Here is an 18,940-nt window from a genome sequence, read left to right on the forward strand (position 1 = left end):
TCGATTTCTTGGTATTTTGCAAAAAAGTCCCTGCATTGATTCGAGTGCGCAAAAGGATGCCGCTTAAAAATAATTGGAGATATGCCCCTCTGATTCTCTCTCCTCCACAAGGGTTGTTCTATCCATCACACGTGACGGTGACGACGTCCGGTGATGGGGACGTGACGTGACGCTTAATCAGGGACGCGTGACGATGTTGTGACGGATTTTTCCAAAATCCATGGACGTGTGATGGGACTGTGACGCGACAGAACTTCCATCACATCACCGTCCATCATGGATCGTCATCCGTCCCGTCATGTCCCGGGCATCATGTCCAGGACGTGCCGTTCCCTACTAGGGGCTACAACACAGGCACTGGTGAAGGCAAACCCTACCTCCTACTGGATGAATTGGATAATGGGCCAAATCAGAGACCTACAAAAGTCCGGCCCAGTTATAATGTTAATCTTTTGAAAATATCTCTTCCTTTTGGTTGTTCTGATAGCTTCAGCGAAGTAGAAGATACCTTCTTCAATGGCGACGGTGCAGCACGTCTACTCGGCGCCGCTGGCGCGAGCGGTGCGGTCGCGGGCGGCGCTTTCAATCTCCTCCGTCGTCTCCACCTCCGCGCCTGCGAAGCGCTCCACCGGCGAAAACTCTCGCGTGCTCATCGGCTTGTCCGAGCCCGATCTCCGAAAGTTAGCCACCGATTTCGGACAAGTGAGCCCCGCAAAAACTTCGAAATTTTCTCTGATTTTATTCAATTTTCTCCTTTTTAATGGTTGCGGGTGGTTTTCCAGCAAAGTTACCGTGGGAAGCAGCTCCATGATCTTCTGTACAAGACCAAGGCGAAGGAAATCCAAGATTTTAGCCACTGTGGGTTATTCTACTCTCGCCCTTTTTCTCAATTTTGGGTTTTGATGGTCATCGTACTATAATTTGGAGTAGAGTTTATAATTTTGATTGTGGATTAATGGCGAGCAGTGCCTCAGGCGTTTAGAGATGGCCTTCGGGATGCAGGATTCAGAGTCGGGCGGTCCCCCGTCCATCGTGTCGCCACTGCGGCCGATGGCACGGTGAAGGTAATAATTACACTGTTTAGCTTGATTTTTTCGGAATTCGCGTTTATCTACCGTCGAATTGCAATGGTTATAGTTTGATGATGAATATAGATATTGCTGATGCTGGAGGATAATCGGGTGGTTGAGACGGTGGGGATTCCAGTAGAGATTGAGAAAGGACCGGATCGTCTAACTGCCTGCGTATCATCACAGGTAATCAATATTGATATCAACCAAGATTAACCCAATTCATGTCCTTGTTTTGATTCATTCTCCTTCAATTCTGCTCAGGTGGGCTGTCCCCTACGCTGCGCGTTCTGCGCAACTGGTAAAGGAGGTTTCTCCAGGAATCTGCAGCCACATGAAATTGTAGATCAGGTTGGTGATCATCATCAAGTCCGACTCAGAGGGATGATTCGATGACGTTTCATTATATATGTTCTGCCCTTGACATATGTGCCGGGTGCAGGTTTTGGCGATTGAGGAGATCTTCCAGCGCAGAGTGACTAATGTGGTTTTCATGGGGATGGGTGAGCCGATGCTGAATCTTAAATCGGTGTTGGAAGCTCATAGATGCTTGAATAAGGTCTGCATTTTGTTAAATATTTGTTCTCCCACCCATTCAAAGCAGGGACTTAATACTTAATGTCATAAATGCTAGGTTTGGCATCAAGGATGATGATGACAAATTGCCTTTGTCCATGGTTAACAGTTACCAAGAGCGGCCGTTGTCATTGTCATTGTCATCCATCAATGTCCGAGCTTAGATGGAGCATTTAATCATGCCATTGTATTCTGTATCTGGTTTCCAAATGTTGTTCTCATCGCCATTCTTCATCCATTATTTGATGGGAATTGTCATTGCCTTTGTCTTCTGGTTTCTAAGAGATGTTGCTGTCATTATCATCTACTAGTTTGTAATCTTGGATATGGTGTTTAATCATGGCGTCGGCATCATCATCCTGTTTCCAAGGGCCATCGTAGTCGTCATTGTCATCAATCTGTTGATTTCATCATTGTCATTCTCGATTGTCATCTGGTTTGCAAGAGATGTTGTGGTCATCTTCATAGCTTTTAAAGCATTTAATCATGCCATTGACATCATCATCATCTTCTTCCTGTTTCCATTAACATCGTCATCGTCATCCATTTGTTGAATTTGTGAACGTCATTCGTTATCCATTGGTTGAATTTGTTAACGCCGTTCGTCATCCATTGGTTGAATTTGTTCACGCCATTTGTCATCCATTGGTTGAATTTGTTCACGCCATTTGTCATCCATTGGTTGATGCCAAAGAGTCATCATCACTCCGATTCCTAGAAGAATCATTATCATTGATTGATCCAAGCTTAGGTAGTGCATGTAATCATGTAGTCATCATCATCATTAGCCAGTTTCCAACTATGGTCATGATTGTCATCCATCTGTCGAACTGGTCATCTTCATTAATCCTAAGCATTTAATCGTGATTGATTACGATTAAGAATTGATCATCATGCATAAGACTTGCTCATGATAATTAACGCTGTTTTAAACTCTGATGATTGACAGGATATTGAGATAGGGCAGAGAATGATGACAATCTCGACAGTGGGCGTGCCCAACACAATAAAGACACTCGCCTCTCACAAGCTCCAGTCAACCCTGGCTGTCAGGTACCCAACATTTAGTTGATGTCAAACCTTAGTCAAGGGCGTTGACTTTTTAGATAGGTTCCTAAGCTAACTGTGTACTGTGAAGCCTTCATGCGCCAAATCAAGAGTTGCGGGAGAAGATTGTGCCCAGTGCGAAGGCGTACCCTTTGGAGGCACTGATGGTTGATTGTCGGGATTATTTCCGTGAAACGGGGCGTCGTGTCTCGTACGAATACACACTCTTGGGTATGTCGCACATTCTTTTTTCTGAAACCTCGATGGTGAACGGTTTCCTGAAGTTTGGTTTTTATATCCGCAGCGGGGGTCAATGACGGAGTGGAGCATGCTGAGCAGCTGGCAGCGCTGCTCCATGAGTTCAGCCGTGGTTCGCATGTCAACCTGATCCCCTTTAATCCCATTGAAGATTCTGAGTTCCGAAGACCTTACAAGAAAGCGGTAAGAAGACCCTTGTTTTCTTTGTATTTCTTCTCCTTCATCTCCATAATCATGTTTTTCTTTTCTTTGTCTCATTCGTCATCATTAGCCATTTCCTTTAATTCATCTCTATCTCATCTTTTATTTCCTCATCACTATTTTATTCTTTCTTCTCCTTCCCAATTGCCATAGTTATCGTCATTATCATCTTATCTTTGTCCTAGTCTTTATCACATCGTCTTTTTTATTTGTTATTCATCTCATTCGTCATCATTTGCATCATGTTTTCCTTTTTTCCTTCGTTTCCTCTTTTTTTCCATCGTTATCTTCTCATCCTCTTCTTCTCATCATTTTTCCTCTCATTCATCTCCGTCTCATCTCCCACATCCTCTAGTTTTTTCTTCTCTTATATTTTACTGTCTTAATCTTTATGATGCCATATTTTTCGTTTTTTCTTCGTAGCATTCTTCATCATTATCAACTTCTTCTTTGTCTTGTTCTGCCTCTCCCCAATTAGCATCTCATCTTCTTCATTCTCATAAATTATCTCAGCTTCTTCATCTCCATCGTCTCTTCCATTAATTTTCTTTCTTATATTACCATTTACAAGTTTTCCTTTTCTTCTTGTTCTTCTTCTCCTTTTCATCACCATCGACTTGATCATATATCATCATCACCATTTCAACTTTCATTTCATTATCGTTTTATTCATTACCTTAATCTCCTTCATTATTGGATTTTCATTTTTATATTACTGGTCACTAGTTTTCCTCTTCTTCTTGTTCTTCTCCTTTTCATCGCTATTGATCATTATCATCATCGCTATCGACTGGATCATTATCATCATCACCATTTCAACTTTCATTTCATTATCGTTTTATTCATTACCTTAATCTCCTTCATTATTGGATTTTCATTTTTATATTACTGGTCACTAGGTTTCCTCTTCTTGTTCTTCTCCTTTTCATCGCTATTGATCATTATCATCATCGCTATCGACTTGATCATATATCATCATCACCATTTCAACTTTCATTTCATTATCGTTTTATTCATTTCCTTAATCTCCTTCATTATTGGATTTTCATTTTTATATTACTGGTCACTAGTTTTCCTCTTCTCCTTGTTCTTCTCCTTTTCATCGCTATTGATCATTATCATCATTGCTATCGACTTGATCATTATCATCATCACCATTTCAACTTTCATTTCATTATCGTTTTATTCATTTCCTTAATCTCCTTCATTATTGGATTTTCATTTTTATATTACTGGTCACTAGTTTTCCTCTTCTTCTTGTTCTTCTCCTTTTCATCGCTATTGATCATTATCATCATCGCTATCGACTTGATCATTATCATCATCACCATTTCAACTTTCATTTCATTATCGTTTTATTCATTTCCTTAATCTCCTTCATTATTGGATTTTTATTTTTATATTACTGGTCACTAGTTTTCCTCTTCTTCTTGTTCTTCTCCTTTTCATCACCATGGACTTGATCATATATCATCATCACCATTTCAACTTTCACCTCATTATCATTTTCTTAATTACTTTAATCTCCTTTATTATTCAATTTTCATATTTATATTACTGGTCACTAGTTTTCCTCTTCTTCTTGTGCTTCTCATTTTCATCAACATTAACATTACCATATCATGAACACCATTTCAACTTCCACTTCATTATCATCTTCTTCATTACTTTATTTTCCTTCTCGAGCATCATCATCATCATCATCATCATCATCATCATCATCATCATCATGAAACATGTATCCATAATCCATGGGCTGGCAGATTTTGGCATTTGCGGCAGCGCTGGAAAAGAAGAGAGTCACCGTCAGCGTGCGGCAAACTCGCGGTCTTGACGCAAGCGCGGCCTGCGGGCAGCTCAGGAATGAATTCCAGAAGAAACCCCTTGTTCTTGAGTCATCTTCTGCAGCTCAGGACACTCAATTCTCCCTGTCCCCGTCTTGAGGTTGAAGAAGGTGCAGAATTGGGTACAGTTGGCCCACTATTCCACCGAACCGGCCCATTATCATTGGTTTTTTCTTACCATAGTCCCAGTTTATTTCAGTTTTCGCACGGCTCCCTATTTCCTGGGCCTTTAATAGCCATTTGTATGTCTTTAATGTGTATTTACAATTTTCTTGATTATGCCATAGGCTCGCACCCTAGGTGGGTGTATAATTGTCAACAGTAAAATTTACCGAAGCATTGAACTACATTGGTAGAATATTAAAATCGTCTACCCGTCTTCGGGAGTTTAATGCCTTGAGTTATTTTGGTTGGTCAAATGAAAACTGAATTTGAAGAGGAAGTAATGATATTCTGGAGAGACGTGATACCGCCTTAAATATTAGGGAAATATTAGATATGTGCACATACTCCAAGCTTATTAATGTTCTTTTCAGATTAGGAATGGCTGATGAAGAATCTCTGACCGGATAAAACACCAGTTGTATATTCGATTCGGAACTTTCAAGGTGGTAATAATTGACTGACAGCTGGATAATATCTTGCCTCAAAAGAAAGATAATTATGTTCACAAGGTTGAAGTTTTGGAGAGATGAAATTTGTGAATATTTAATGATGACAGTTCAGATAAGGAACGTTTGATTATAAATCTTTAACCGTATTCAAATTCAGTAGAGCTAAAGATTCGAAGCTTTAAAGGTGGCAAACAACGGATATGCAGCTGAATAACAGCCTGTCAAGGTTAATCTAGACAGCAACTACTTGCTCTGTTAAGATACCTGCTTTCTAAAGAAGCAATAACACAGAAGGTAAACAGTTGTTATGCAAGGATAACTTGCTGTATCAAGACACTACAGCGCCTCTACTGAGAGAGACGCTTAATCTAGACGAAAATTATCATTAATTACTTGCTCTGTTAAGATACCTGCTATTTCAAGAAGCAATAACACAGAAGATAAACAGTTGTTATGCAAGGATAACTTGCTGTGTCAAGACACTACAGCGCCTCTACTGAGAGAGACGCTTAATCTAGACGAAAATTTGCAGGAATTACTTTCTGTATCAAGATTCCTGCTTTTTAAAGAAGCAATAACACAGAAGATAAACTGCAAGGATAACGTGCTGTATCAAGACACTAAAGCGCCTCTATAAAGTCAAAAACAAAGTCAAAAACATCCGCACATACATAATATTTAATACGGATAACAGGAGATCGCGGGCTACAACTCACTTGTTAGTGCAGCCACTTCAACCCCTCTTTTCCACCCTCCCCACACTCTCCCAAAAGAAAAAAAGCCAAAAGCAAAACAGCAGAGCACCGACCCACCCACTACCTCTCTCTCCCCCCCCCAAACTCCCACCCCAGTAAAACCCTAAAAATTTCCCCTGGCTAGAGAGAGAAAGAGACAGAGAAAGGGACCTCAGCTCAGACCCGGAAGTTCTTTCCGGAGTAGGTGCGGGAGAACTGCCAATCGGAGGGCGCCACGTTCCATGAAGTGGAAGTGCGGTGGTCGCTGGAAGTGACTCTGAAGGAGAGCGCCTGGCCAACCAGCATAGCGTTGGACTGCCAGTTTTGGCCCCAATTCCTGCTCATCGGCAGCCACCCCGTCTTCGACCCCTTCACGCTCACCTTCACCACGTCCCCCGCCCCGGCCACGTTCGTCACCAGCACCAGATTGAAGAACCTGAACCCGTTAATGGTGAATCTTATCCCCCCCGCCTTCCTGCACGGAACCCTGCAATGAAAAAAACAGAAACCCATGAGAAAAAAACAAAACCCATGAGAAAAAACAAGAACCCATGAGAAAAAATCGTTAATTTCGATGTGGGTCGGGGTGATTTGGGGGTTTGGGCGGACCGGCGGTAGGAGACGGGGACGATGCCGGCGCGGTACTCGGCGATCTTGAGGAACATGGGCATGGCGAGGTCGAAGTGGGGGCGAGGGGGGTTGCACCAGCCGCCGTTGTCGGAGGGGATGGCGAAGTTGGGGGGGCAGAAGTTGGTGGCGGTGATGAAGATGGAGGGGCTGCCCGGATGGCACCACTTGGGGTCGTCGGCGCACTTGAGCTCGAAGCAGGCCCCGCAGCTCAGCCCGTCGTTGAACAGCGCCGTGCTCAGCGCCGCTGTCTCCACGCCGTAGCCCTGGCTGTACAGGTTCCCGTACCCGCAGGCCCCCCCTGTCCCGCAACTCGACCCAATCAGGAGAAAAGAAGACGTTGAAGAGGAGCTAGCATCGGAGAAGATCTGAAACAATAACTAAAAGGGGAGAAGAAGAAAAGAGAGTAGAACTAGGAGGAGGAGAAGAAGACGACGAAGTAGAAGAAGAACTTGACTAACAAGGAGAACTGACGGAGAAAAAGGACTGAAGGAGAAGAGGGAGAGCTGAAGGAAGGAGAAGAAAATGAAGGAGCAGAAATGGAGGAGAAGAACTGAAGGAGACGTGCGGAACTGGAAGTAGGAGAGGAACTGAACGAAGGAGAAGAAGCAGAGCTGGAAGAAGGAGAAGAACAGAGGTGGAAGAAGGAGAATCACTTCAAGAAGGAGAAGAACTGAACGAAGGAGAAAAAGCAGAACTGGAAGATGGAGAAGAAGCAGAGCTGGAAAAAGGAGAAGTAGAACAGAGAGAAAATGAAAGAGGAGAAGAAGAGCTAATCGAAGGTTAAGGACTGAAAGAAGGGGAAGTAATGAGGGACGAAGGAGAACTTCTGAAAGTATTACTGAAAGAAGAAGGAGAAGAACAAGTACAGCTGCAAGAAAAACTCCAAAGTGGAACTGAAAGAACAAGGAGAAACAAGTAGAACCGAAAGAAACACCCAAAAGTGCCGCTGAAAGAACAAGGAGAAACAAGTAGAACTGAAAGAAAAAATCAAAAGTGGAACTGAAAGAAGTGAAAGAAGAACTCAAAAGAGTAACCGTCAGAAGAAGCGAAAGAAGAACTCAAAATAGAACTAGAAGACAGGAAAACAAGAACTCAAAAGAGGAACCGAAAGAAGAACTCAAAGAAAAGCTAGAGAACAGACAAGAAGAAGTAGATCAGCCATGGAAGCGCCAAAGTAGAGAGACGAGAAAGATAGAGAGAGATAGAGATAGAGAGAGAGAGAGGTTACCCATGGTGCCGGAGGCGTCGCTACCGCCATAGAAGGTGGCGTGGGCGTTCTGCCATTGACCGCCGGTGTAGGCGCCGGGAATGCGAGCTCCGGCCATTACTACCATCGCCATGACCAGACCCACAACGTGAAGAACGCCCCTCCTCGCCATTGAATTGAATGCCCTCTACCAAGACGAGCTCCAGAGGAATGTCGAATCGTAGCCACCCCCTTCTTCTCCAAGGTGGGTCTCTTATAGCAGAGCCGCGAGACTGAGCTACTACAGAGAAAAAAAAGAAAAAAGAAAAAAAAAACACAGTAAATTCCCACCGGGTAAACCGGAAAAGCAAAAAGGCGAAATTTCCGCCGACATATTTACAGATCTCCCCCTCCTTTTTCCCACAATGACTAATTCCCTTATCCCTCTCCCGCATAACGACCCAGCCGTCGCCGTCAGGTAACGGCATCACCCCCTCTCACACGTGATTCCCGCGGGCCCCACCGTCAGGCGCCGTACTAGCCCCTTCCGTCATTGCCAAAAGTTTCGAGGGGTTATCTGAAAAATCCCGTGGGCCCCGCCCCCCTCGCAAATCGTGCCGCCGCCGACACTTTCTACTGGAATGTCGGATCCGCCCCGGGTTACCGGATAGCGAGTGTTGACGTGGCGGGATCTCATTGGACAGGGATGCCACGTGGAGTGCGCCCATGTGATCGGAATAAGTGATGGGACAGTAGTCTGGCCATTTGACCGAACCGTCCACGTGGGCTCAATTATTACGGCCCAAACCTTTCACAAATTCGAATGCGGTGTTTTCCCGCGCTTTCTCTGTTTTTCTTCGCCGACTATAAAAAGCGCAGCTGGCTGTCAGCGATAGTGGTGGGAAAAGATCTGGCAGGCGCACGGCGGATGTTCGACGAAACGCGAACATGGGAAGAAGGGTAAGTGTTCGCCACGTTCTTCTTCTGACTCTGCGATCCGTCGTTCGTTGACTTGGCGATGCGCGGGGATTCCGTGAGTCGGCTAGACGGCGCGTGAGCGTGTTGAGCGAACTTTTTTTCAGCTGCCAGATCGCGTCCTTTCGAGTTCATCGCCTTATCTTTTTGTTGAGACTGTTTTGAATGCGTTGGACTTCCGTGATTCTAATTAGATTGGGAACTCTCATTTGATTCGCGGCGATGTTTGACTGTACAAGTCGTTTCGGTTTCTATCCTTAATTGGATATCGGTTGGACATGCTAGGATTCAGATGATGTTAATTGAGTTCGTCATTACCTAACGTTTGGACGATATCTTGATCGTCTAGATCATATTAGTTATTCTCCGAGATGAACTTAACTAATATCAACTAAATTCCAATTTCTCGAACTGATGTCGTCTGATTTGGTTCTCGGCAATGTTTGACTGTGCTGTAAATTCAATTTCTATCAATGATTGGATATGAGTTTGAGTAATTTAGGATTTCGATGAAATTCACTGAGTTCATCTTTCCCTAACATGCGCGGACGATGTCTTGATCGTTAGCGTGTTGGCCGAACTTTTCGGCTTCCAGGTCATATCAGTTCGAGTGTATAAGTATTGAAACTTTTAATTGAGACCGTTTGAAATATGTCGGTCTTCTACGATTCAAATAAATTGGGTACTCTGATTTGATTCTCGGCGAAGTTGAACTCTATTAGGTATTCAATTTCTTTAAAAAAATAAGGTATTCGATTTATATCTATAACTAGATAATAGCTTGAGAAATAACGAATTAGGGGGCATTCGTTGAGTTTATCGTTCCCTACTTTATCTCGTCATGTTTGCGATTCTTTGCTTTAGGTCGAGTAATGTTTTCTCTTGCAAAAATTTACTTACTCCTGAGGAAGAGGCATAATCGATTACTTTGGAGCCTAAAATGACAAAACATGGATCCTGTTTTCGCATTTTCTTGAAATGTATATTGTTACAGGTGAAATGGACACTGTTTTCGCATTGAAATGCTGAAAGTATATGTTCTCGATCATCAGAATTTCGTAAATTGATTTATAACTAAATTATATAGTATAGGTTGGATTGTTGATGGAATGCGTATATTTTTGAAATCGAAGGATCTACGTGTAGAAGGATCTGAATGTGAACAAGGTTCATTCGGTTGGAAATTCAAAAGTCGGCAATTAAGAATAAGAACAACCGAAACTCTGTCATCTCTTTCTATTATTCAATAGCTTTAAAAATAGCTTAGGTTTGGAGTCAATAGCTCGCTCATGGCACTGCGAGTGCTAGACGGGCATTGTTGACCTTCTGGGTGAGAGACATGTTAGGCTGTCCACCACCAAAGGGAACTCAGCAACGCGAATCAAATTGCAGCAGAAATTGAAAATTCTGTTTAAAAAAAATTGAGCCCTTTAGATGTGGTTATCACTTTACTACTTTTGAAACTTTGCTGTAAGAGTAAGCTGAAGTTTGAAGTTGATGACTCATTCATCAGAGTGTCTATACAGGCCTTATTGACCTTCTAGGCTGGTGAAGTGTTAGGCCTTAATCTCAAGACCTAGTGACGATGAGCGGTGCTGGGTCACCAGACTTTTTCTACAGGGAGGCTTTACGCCTCGGCTATGTCGCCAGATCAGCGTTTAAGGTCTGCCCAGTTCTTCCTTTATCCACCTAATGTCCATTTATATATCCGTATTTTGAGAGACTACCGCGTGATTTCTTCACTCTCAACTCAGCTCCTACAGATGCAGAAGCAGTACAAGCTGATAACCCCGGGCGCCTCCGTCCTCGACCTTGGCTGTGCGCCTGGGGCCTGGCTTCAGGTACACTCTTTCTTTCCTCAATCAGGCTCTTCAAAAACATGATTAAAATTGGTCTAGTTGATTTAAAGAACCAAACTTTGACTGATAATTAGTGATTTCTAGGTTGCCTGCCAGGGCTTGGGTTCAGTAGACAAAGGAGGCCTAGTCGTTGGCATTGATATTAAGGTGGGTAAACCTGTGAGTCTGTGACAAGCTTAAAATCACATTTTGAGTTCTTTTATGCCTCATTTCTGCTTCCTCTTAATTGCAGAGCAGAAAGTGAAGGTTCCCAGTCTCTACTGTGACTCAAGAGTGAAGACTGCTTGTGCTGATGTCATGACCTTGTCAAAGGCCCAGCTTCAAGCTTTGTCGCCACAGGTTTTCCACTAAATCCATGTTTACTAGGAATTCAGGATCTGTTTTATGCTGTAAGTCCATCTTACATGATCAATGATGCATCATTTTCATACAAAACCTTTGAAGCTACAAGCATTTTGTGTTGACAATCGGGTCACTATGATGAAATGCATCTCTCACATAGCTCTTGATGGATTTCAGCTGATAATTCTCCCAAATAACCCGGTCATCGGATGCATTTATGTGTACTGCAGGGCCGTGGATTTTCTGTGATACTATCGGATATGTGTCCTCCTGTTTCCGGGATTCCGTCCAAAGATTCTGCCTTGTCATGTGAGTTGGGCTTCCGGGCAGCGTCCCTGGCCATCGGTGATGTTGACCCAGACAATGCGTCTTTGAGCGGCGGCGGCATGCTTAGAGATGGCGGCAACCTTGTTGTCAAGCTTCTTGAGAGTGAGGACACAAGAGGTATTTCTTTGAGATGTTTGATTTGTTGGCATCAAAGTGAAGCAACAGTTGAAAATGAGACTCTTTTTGCCTTAGAATTCGCGATGTTCTGCAAGCCTATGTTCAAGAAGATGTCTTGGACGAGGCCCAAAGCGACGAGGCCAAGCTCAAGAGAGATCTATCTTGTCTGCCAAGGCTTCCAGTCATTCTCAGCAAAAGGGTAAGTTAAGAGAATGAGGTAAACATAATGAGATAATGTGGTAGGAGAGAGAGATACTAAGAGCTATGGGTAGGGATGGCTCAAGTCTGGGTAAAAGCCAATATGATATACCTAGGCCTCCTGCTTTTCTCAGCAATAGGGAAGGTGGGACCAATGAAATAAGGAGGAGATAATGCGAGAGGGGAGAGATAGAAGTAATCTGTTCAGTGTCTTTGTTTTTAGCACTATATCTCGTCATATCGCATTCAACTCTGTGATACTTGAGAATCACTTTCAATACATGTTTGTAGACTAAGAATAGTTAAATTAAGCTTAAATATGTATAGATGCATTAAGGAGAGACTTACATTTTGCGCTTGAGGATTTCAGTCATATCATGCATGATATGTTTTTTCTTAAACTACTACACTTTAAGCGTTTTCTATGATGTCAAATAAACCGTGTGCAAGACCCTCTAGATGTATGTACCCATGAAGTTAAAAATTCTAATAGCCCATTAACTCTTTATTTCTTTACGTAATTAATTGCCTATGTCAATTTTACAAATTGATTTATCATCTGTTACTGTGTGTTACTGCGATTATCATCTTTTGCTTTTTAGTTCATTGATCATCTGTTACAGTGTGTTCCAAAAAGTATTATGGAGCTTGCAAATTCATGGAACCTATTTATCTGCTGTTACCTTAAACTTGCGATTCCACATCTATGTGTTGTTCCTTAAATGATTTAGGGAATGATCAACTACTGAATCTATCCGGTCATTATAGCTGAGGTTGGTACATTAAGAAATCATTAATTGGTATCTCCATTACCTAGCTTGAGGATTTTATTTCATTGTCTTCCTTAAGTCTTTGCCGTATGTTACATAGAGCAAACAAGCTTTAAATCTCATTTTTAGAGTCTCCAAATGATCATCAACACACTACCGCCCATTTACAAGGCATAGTTAGTGTCTCAAGTTTCACTAGTAACACAACTTTAACATGGATCCAACTGATTAATAGTTAGATATAACACTATTTTATATATCATATTAATACCCTCTATTGATCTGTATTTTCTCTACACAAATGGTTATGACATTAACTTCTAAATATTTCAATGTCCTTGAAATTCTATGAACAGGAATGAATAAAATATGTATTTGGATATAAGAACTCACCATACTATGGCATTAGCATATTCCACTTAATACGGTAAATATAAGTTTTCATCATAAACAGTACACATGGCCGAAAATGAGAAAGAGAGCCCCTCTACTTCACCATAAACATCACACATCAAATCACTTTAATTCAATTGATCTGCCAATGTAAGAGTCATTCCATGATAATTTTTATATGGATAGAGAGCTCAATATATGGATTATAGGATGTGATCTCTCCTTCCTATAAAAGTAATATTTATTCATCCTTTTCGACTATCTTTATTCCAAAACCAAACATTGTAATAAATATTAGGACAAAGGTCATGGATAAGCTTAAAAATCAAGGTTTCAATATGTTGTTGGCATTTTTAAGTTTATTCAATAAAAATATAAGCATGTGATTTAGTAAGTGTAGCTAATGATGAGTATCTATTTTCTCCATAAGGAATGATAGTCAAGGATTAATTTCATTAAAATAGTGATTGATAGGACGAGATGAGATATGCATAAAATATGGAGTCAAGAGATGAGAAAATGTAAGGCTAGAGGGTGGCAAAATTAAGATGATATAGTAGATTGTAGATATTGATAATTAGATGAATGATTGAGAACAAATGTGGAGTGGCTATAACGAGGTAAGAAGGTAAATACACAGATGTGATGAGATGAGAAAAATGAGTTGTGTAAGGTGCATGACAAGTGAGATAACAAGTGAGATGACAAGTGAAATGAAGAGTGAGATGATGTTTTGGACATGGTCCAATGTTAAAAGATGAGAAGTTTTGGTAGAACAAACAATGAAAGTGATCTAAGCTAACAATGAGGCCCGGAAGAACCTATGTAAAGTAAGGTTACTTACTGTAGATCCTTACTTTCTGCTTGGATTGTAAGGATTTACAAGTGCAGGTAAGCTCCCCCTCTTCTCTATGGCTCTTCTCACACACCCAAGACACCAAGAACAAGCTTGATGGATCTCTTAAACTCACTAGCTTTCAATCAGCCCACATAAGTAGGAAGCAAGTTTAAGGATGAATTTGATAACAATCTTTGCTTTATTTATAGATCAGCGTGCATGGATGGAAACAAGGGGTGAAGACAAAGTGGCCTTCAAAATTTCAGCTCAAGTCGCCTTCTCATCTTCAGATATCAAGCTTTGAATATGGATCAATCTTGGGTGTCCATTTTTTTTCTAAGCATGATTGTTGATATCGCTTCCTCGTTTTCCCTTGAAAGTTAGACTATTCAATAGTCATAATTTAATCATTGGTGTAACTGATACTTGGAAAGACTGACAAAGTAGAAATTTATGGCGTCTAGCAAAGCCCTCATGCATGGTTCACAAAGTTTAGATGACTTATTATTGCCTAAGAGTTGACCACATACAAAGTGGAACCTACTAAGCTTTATCAAGCCACCTCCTTTGGAAGAATTATTCGCATGGTATATGCGGACGACATTTTGATTACTGATAGTGGTACCTTCGAGATCAAATAGGTTAAGGCCTTCTTACGTACAAATGAGATTTGGGTGCGCCCAAATACTTTCTAAGCATTGAATTTTCTTATTGATGGGGACAGCTGATTCTCAATCAATGTAAATTTCATAATGGCTTCGCTTGAGGAGACTAAACTTCTTGGCTGCAAAACTCAATCTTCCCCCATTGATAGCAAACCCATATTTTGGGATTATAATTCCCTCTACTCATCAATGTCCATGTTTATCAGCAACAAATTGGGAAGTTTGTCTACTTAACCTTTAATTGCTCACATATATTGCTATTTAGTGGGCCTTCTCAGTCAATGTATGAACACTCCTCAAGAGATTCACCAGCATGCAGCTCCATGTATTTTAGCTTATCTTAATCATGCTCTTGGGTGAGGTGCTCTATTAGTGACACTGTCATCTTCGAATTGATGTATATTTTGATTCCAACTATGTTTGTGATCATGGTGACATGAAGTTTAGTTATAGCTTCTTTACATATATGAACGGGAATCTTATGAACTAGTAGAATCAAAAGCAGAGAGTGGTACCCTTTCTAATGTAGAAGTGGAGTATCATAATATGAACCATGCTTCCACTGAGATGTTATGTGTATCATGGCTACTTTTGGAGCTTCTTTCCCCATCAAATGGTCTGTGTAAAGCAGCAGTATTTATTGCTACTAATCCCAATTTTCTTGTGTGCACCAAGCAAATTGAGATCAACTGTCATAGTATTTGTAACTGATTGCTTGCTGGACTTATTTCTACTCCACATGTTGCTTACTTTGAACATCTTGCAAACATTCTAATGGATTCATTTTATGAAAGCTGGGGTTGTTTGATCCTCATAGTCCAGCTCTTTGGAGATTGTGCGAGAATATCGGACACTTACCCTATTACTCACCACATCCCTATTTATGTGGCTCGTCGTTGCGCTTCGCATTTATCTTTTTCAAAAGTAATACTTGTACTTGTTTAATTAGTTAAACCAATTCAGTTGTCTCTTATTTTCACAACCTGGTAGTAAAAGATGATCTATGGTGATTTCCTTATGCCTATCTTGTCCTCTCCTTCTCAAAAGCCATCCATATTCATCCATACTCATCCATCTAAATGCATCTAACATATTTAATTAATATCACATGTTATTGTTATTCACTATGCCATCTTATTCTATTTATGTGTGTATATATATTATTTATTACATAAATATGCCATTACTTATCAACCTTCTCATCTCACATAATTTCTAAGTTTATGAAGTATCTATTGTAATCCCCTAATCAACATTTAAAAATGCATTAATTCCCTTGTCACTTTTCATGTGGAGATGACCCTTTATCATCACTATCATAGCGGACATTTGTATATTCAAGTTCTTACAATTGTTATTATTTAAATAATATATCTGGGACAAATTAAATATCCCCAAAATTGAGTTCATTATGGGGCCCTCAACACATGGTGTATTCTCTATCTAAAAGTCTCAGACATCTACGATTTAGTCTAAAAAGCTTTCTAACATGCTCCATATAATTTTGCATTCACATCTTGCATGCTTACAGAGTTCTTAACAAAATGCTACTAAAAGCTTTTCCTTTGCACCCTACGGAATACATATTTTTGAGAAGTGATAACATGCAAATAAGAGCTGATAAACTGTTAATTTCATCATATTTTTGGGCTTTTAATACTTAAAAATATTAATTTTTAATGCATGTTATCATGATTTTAGTTTAAAAGAAGAATTTCCTTAAATTTCAAGTTAAATATTACATTGATAAATAATTAGGTCAATATATATATTTTAAACATTTTTAAAATGAATTTTTAAAATAAATTAAATTTTTAATTGACCATTTATATAAATAAAAAGAAATTAAAAAAATGGATTTTAGAAATTAATCAAACTTTTTTTTCGCATTAATAAACAATTTTTACGATTTATTCCATTCATTTTTGAATTAAAAAGTTTTTTTTATTTAAACTGGCCCTTATTGGGCCAGTTTTGGCATTCACGGGGATCGTACATGGCGCAGGGCGTACGAGACCACCGCAGACCAATCAACGCGCAGATTGGTGTCTTCGGTGCACGACACGCACATACGCAGCGCCGTGCGTGTCGCGCACCACGCGCGACCGCATGCTGACAAATCGCATGCGGCTTAACTCGCTGACCAAATGATAAGCTCAAAAAATACATGTTTAGATGTCGTTATTAAGGGTTTTCGAAGTTAAGCAATAATATTTATTTTATGCCTTAGTGTTTAAGTAAGGGGTCGAACCCTAGGGAGGAGGTAGGGAAATTCAGTTTTCCTCAAATTAGGGATTAGCACTCTAGGTTTTAACAGATATGGTTTTTTTTATTTTAACAGATTTTATGATTAGTTAGCAATTATTGATCAGAATTACTAACTAATCACATACTAGATTGTTTAAGTATCTAGTGGATCCTAGATTTTTAGGATGTGAGTGTGAGAAAAATCTAGATCAACAGTTCTCATTAAGCATGATTTACTTATTTATTTAACCCAAATACTTAATTCAGCTTGAATTTTTTTAAAATTTTCTTTTTAGTAAATTAGAAATGATTTAGAGAAGAAAATTGATCCCAATTGTTATTACCAATCTTTTTATAAGGATTTATCCAGATTTCTTATGGACTAGAAGGCCTAAGGTAATATTTTCTAGTAATTTGTATTTTTATTTGATTTATTTCTCACAGATTTAGAATGTTAAGAATATTTATTATTATTATATTTTATTTTATCCTGATTAATTCGGAATTGCGAAGATGTCCTAAATTAGCAAATCGTGAATACGATTTGCTAACTTAAGAAATAGGGACTAAAATGAGTGATTCAAAGATCAGATATAATTAGAAATGGTTCATCTAAACTTAAAAATGTTAATTGATTTGAAAGCAAGGTAAAGTTCAGAATTAAATTGATTAAAACTGAAAATTAAGAAAAACAATGGCTAACATAAACGGAATCCTCAAATTGCTACAATTATATGCGAAATAAAGGGTAAAATACAAGCAAAAGAACCTAGAAGTACCAGGGATACTCGGAGATCAATCCAGGCTGATTCCGCGCAACGAACGCCCCATTTTCCACAGATTTTAGCTTGAACTTTGGGAGGAAATGCGGCAACGGATCTGCAAAATTCTTGTCCTAATTGAGCTCCAAATTGCTCCTAGATGATTCTTGTGTCTTCGAGGAGGCTAGGTTTCCTTTCCCGAGCTTAAAAATCAAGAACAGGCAGAATAATCTTTGTTCTCGCTTTTTATCACGGCCGAATCGGAAGCACAGCTTCTTCCGATTCCGTTATTATTTCTCTGTTTTTTGCGTTGTACGCATAGCGTACAACGCAGCGCCATTCGCCGTTCTGGTGCTGTGTTCGGGTTTTTTCTCCGTGCGCACCGCACTAAGTGTGCGTGCTTTCCACAGTAGAGAACTCGCCCAGCGTCGCACGCAGCGAGTTAAGCCGCATGTGATTGGTCAAGGTGCAGTCGTGTGTGGTGCTCGACATGCACGGCGCTGCGTATGTGCGTGTCGTGCACCGACGACACCAATCTGCGCGTTGATTGGTTTGCGGTAGTCTCGTACGCCCTGCACCATGTAAGATACCGGTGAGCGCCAAAACTGGCCCAATAAGGGCCAGTTTAAATTGAAAAAACTTTTTAATTCAAAAATGAATGGAATAAATCGTAAAAATTGTTTATTAATGCGAAAAAAAGGTTTGATTAATTTCTAAAATCCATTTTTTAATTTCTTTTTATTTATATAAATGGTCAATTAAAAATTTAATTTCTTTTAAAAGTTCATTTTAAAAACGTTTAAAATGTATATATTGACCAAATTATTTATCAAATGTAATATTTAACTTGAAATTTAAGGAAATTCTTCTTTTAAACTAAAATCATGATAACATGCATTAAAAATTAATATTTTTAAGTATTAAAATCCCAAAAATATGATGAAATTAACAGTTTATCAGCTCTCACTTGCACGTTATCAAGAAGGAAAACTGTATTTTATTAATCCCAAGGAGATGGTGTAAGATTTTTAATTTGTTTGAGGCAATTGTCACATTTTTATACATCATCACTTTGGCAGTGCCAGCTTCTCTTTGATTACTTTCTCAAATTTTCCCATCTTTATTTTAAAAAAAATGATTACAATGCATGTTATTTAGCTTAAAATGATTTGACATATTTTTATAATGGTATTATGGTTTTTTTGGGTTTTATTTTTATTTTTATATATATTTTGACATCATATTCCTAAGGAGAAATTTTTTTTTGAAGTCACAATACGTTTTTTTA

General features: G+C 39.8%; 3 protein-coding genes across 7 annotated transcripts; 2 read left to right on the plus strand and 1 right to left on the minus strand.

Annotated features, from left to right (window-relative positions):
* The first annotated feature begins 474 nt into the window (after window positions 1–474).
* LOC144706640 (Radical SAM superfamily protein) lies at window positions 475–5,275 on the plus strand. Of its 2 annotated transcripts, none has more exons than XM_078579641.1 (10): window positions 475–702; window positions 783–858; window positions 967–1,064; window positions 1,155–1,256; window positions 1,335–1,421; window positions 1,513–1,629; window positions 2,596–2,699; window positions 2,785–2,924; window positions 2,998–3,134; window positions 4,916–5,275. In XM_078579641.1, exons 1-10 carry the CDS (start codon window positions 517–519, stop codon window positions 5,093–5,095), a joined length of 1,227 nt encoding a protein of 408 aa, XP_078435767.1. In that variant the 5' UTR covers window positions 475–516; the 3' UTR covers window positions 5,096–5,275. The 2 variants fall into 2 exon arrangements, with proteins under 2 accessions (XP_078435767.1, XP_078435768.1); XM_078579642.1 differs by having other exon boundaries at window positions 561–702; window positions 975–1,064.
* A 940-nt stretch (window positions 5,276–6,215) lies between these two features.
* Window positions 6,216–8,423, minus strand: EXPA4 (expansin A4). Its single transcript, XM_078579647.1, has 3 exons — window positions 8,203–8,423; window positions 6,954–7,272; window positions 6,216–6,831 (listed from the first exon to the last, which is right to left on the minus strand). The coding sequence occupies exons 1-3, from the start codon at window positions 8,351–8,353 to the stop codon at window positions 6,522–6,524; spliced, it is 780 nt and encodes a 259-aa protein (XP_078435773.1). The 5' UTR covers window positions 8,354–8,423; the 3' UTR covers window positions 6,216–6,521.
* Window positions 8,424–8,994: 571 nt separating this feature from the next.
* On the plus strand, window positions 8,995–14,438 carry LOC144706642 (FtsJ-like methyltransferase family protein). Of its 4 annotated transcripts, none has more exons than XM_078579646.1 (8): window positions 8,995–9,120; window positions 10,662–10,798; window positions 10,890–10,976; window positions 11,079–11,141; window positions 11,232–11,333; window positions 11,567–11,780; window positions 11,856–11,979; window positions 14,189–14,438. In XM_078579646.1, exons 2-8 carry the CDS (start codon window positions 10,721–10,723, stop codon window positions 14,217–14,219), a joined length of 699 nt encoding a protein of 232 aa, XP_078435772.1. In that variant the 5' UTR covers window positions 8,995–9,120; window positions 10,662–10,720; the 3' UTR covers window positions 14,220–14,438. The 4 variants fall into 4 exon arrangements, with proteins under 4 accessions (XP_078435772.1, XP_078435769.1, XP_078435770.1 ...); XM_078579643.1 differs by having other exon boundaries at window positions 14,194–14,438; XM_078579644.1 differs by having other exon boundaries at window positions 10,899–10,976; window positions 14,194–14,438.
* The last annotated feature ends 4,502 nt before the right edge of the window (window positions 14,439–18,940 follow it).

Source organism: Wolffia australiana, chromosome 8, assembly GCF_029677425.1.
Source record: "Wolffia australiana isolate 7733 chromosome 8, ASM2967742v1".
Taxonomy (NCBI): Eukaryota; Viridiplantae; Streptophyta; class Magnoliopsida; order Alismatales; family Araceae; genus Wolffia; species Wolffia australiana.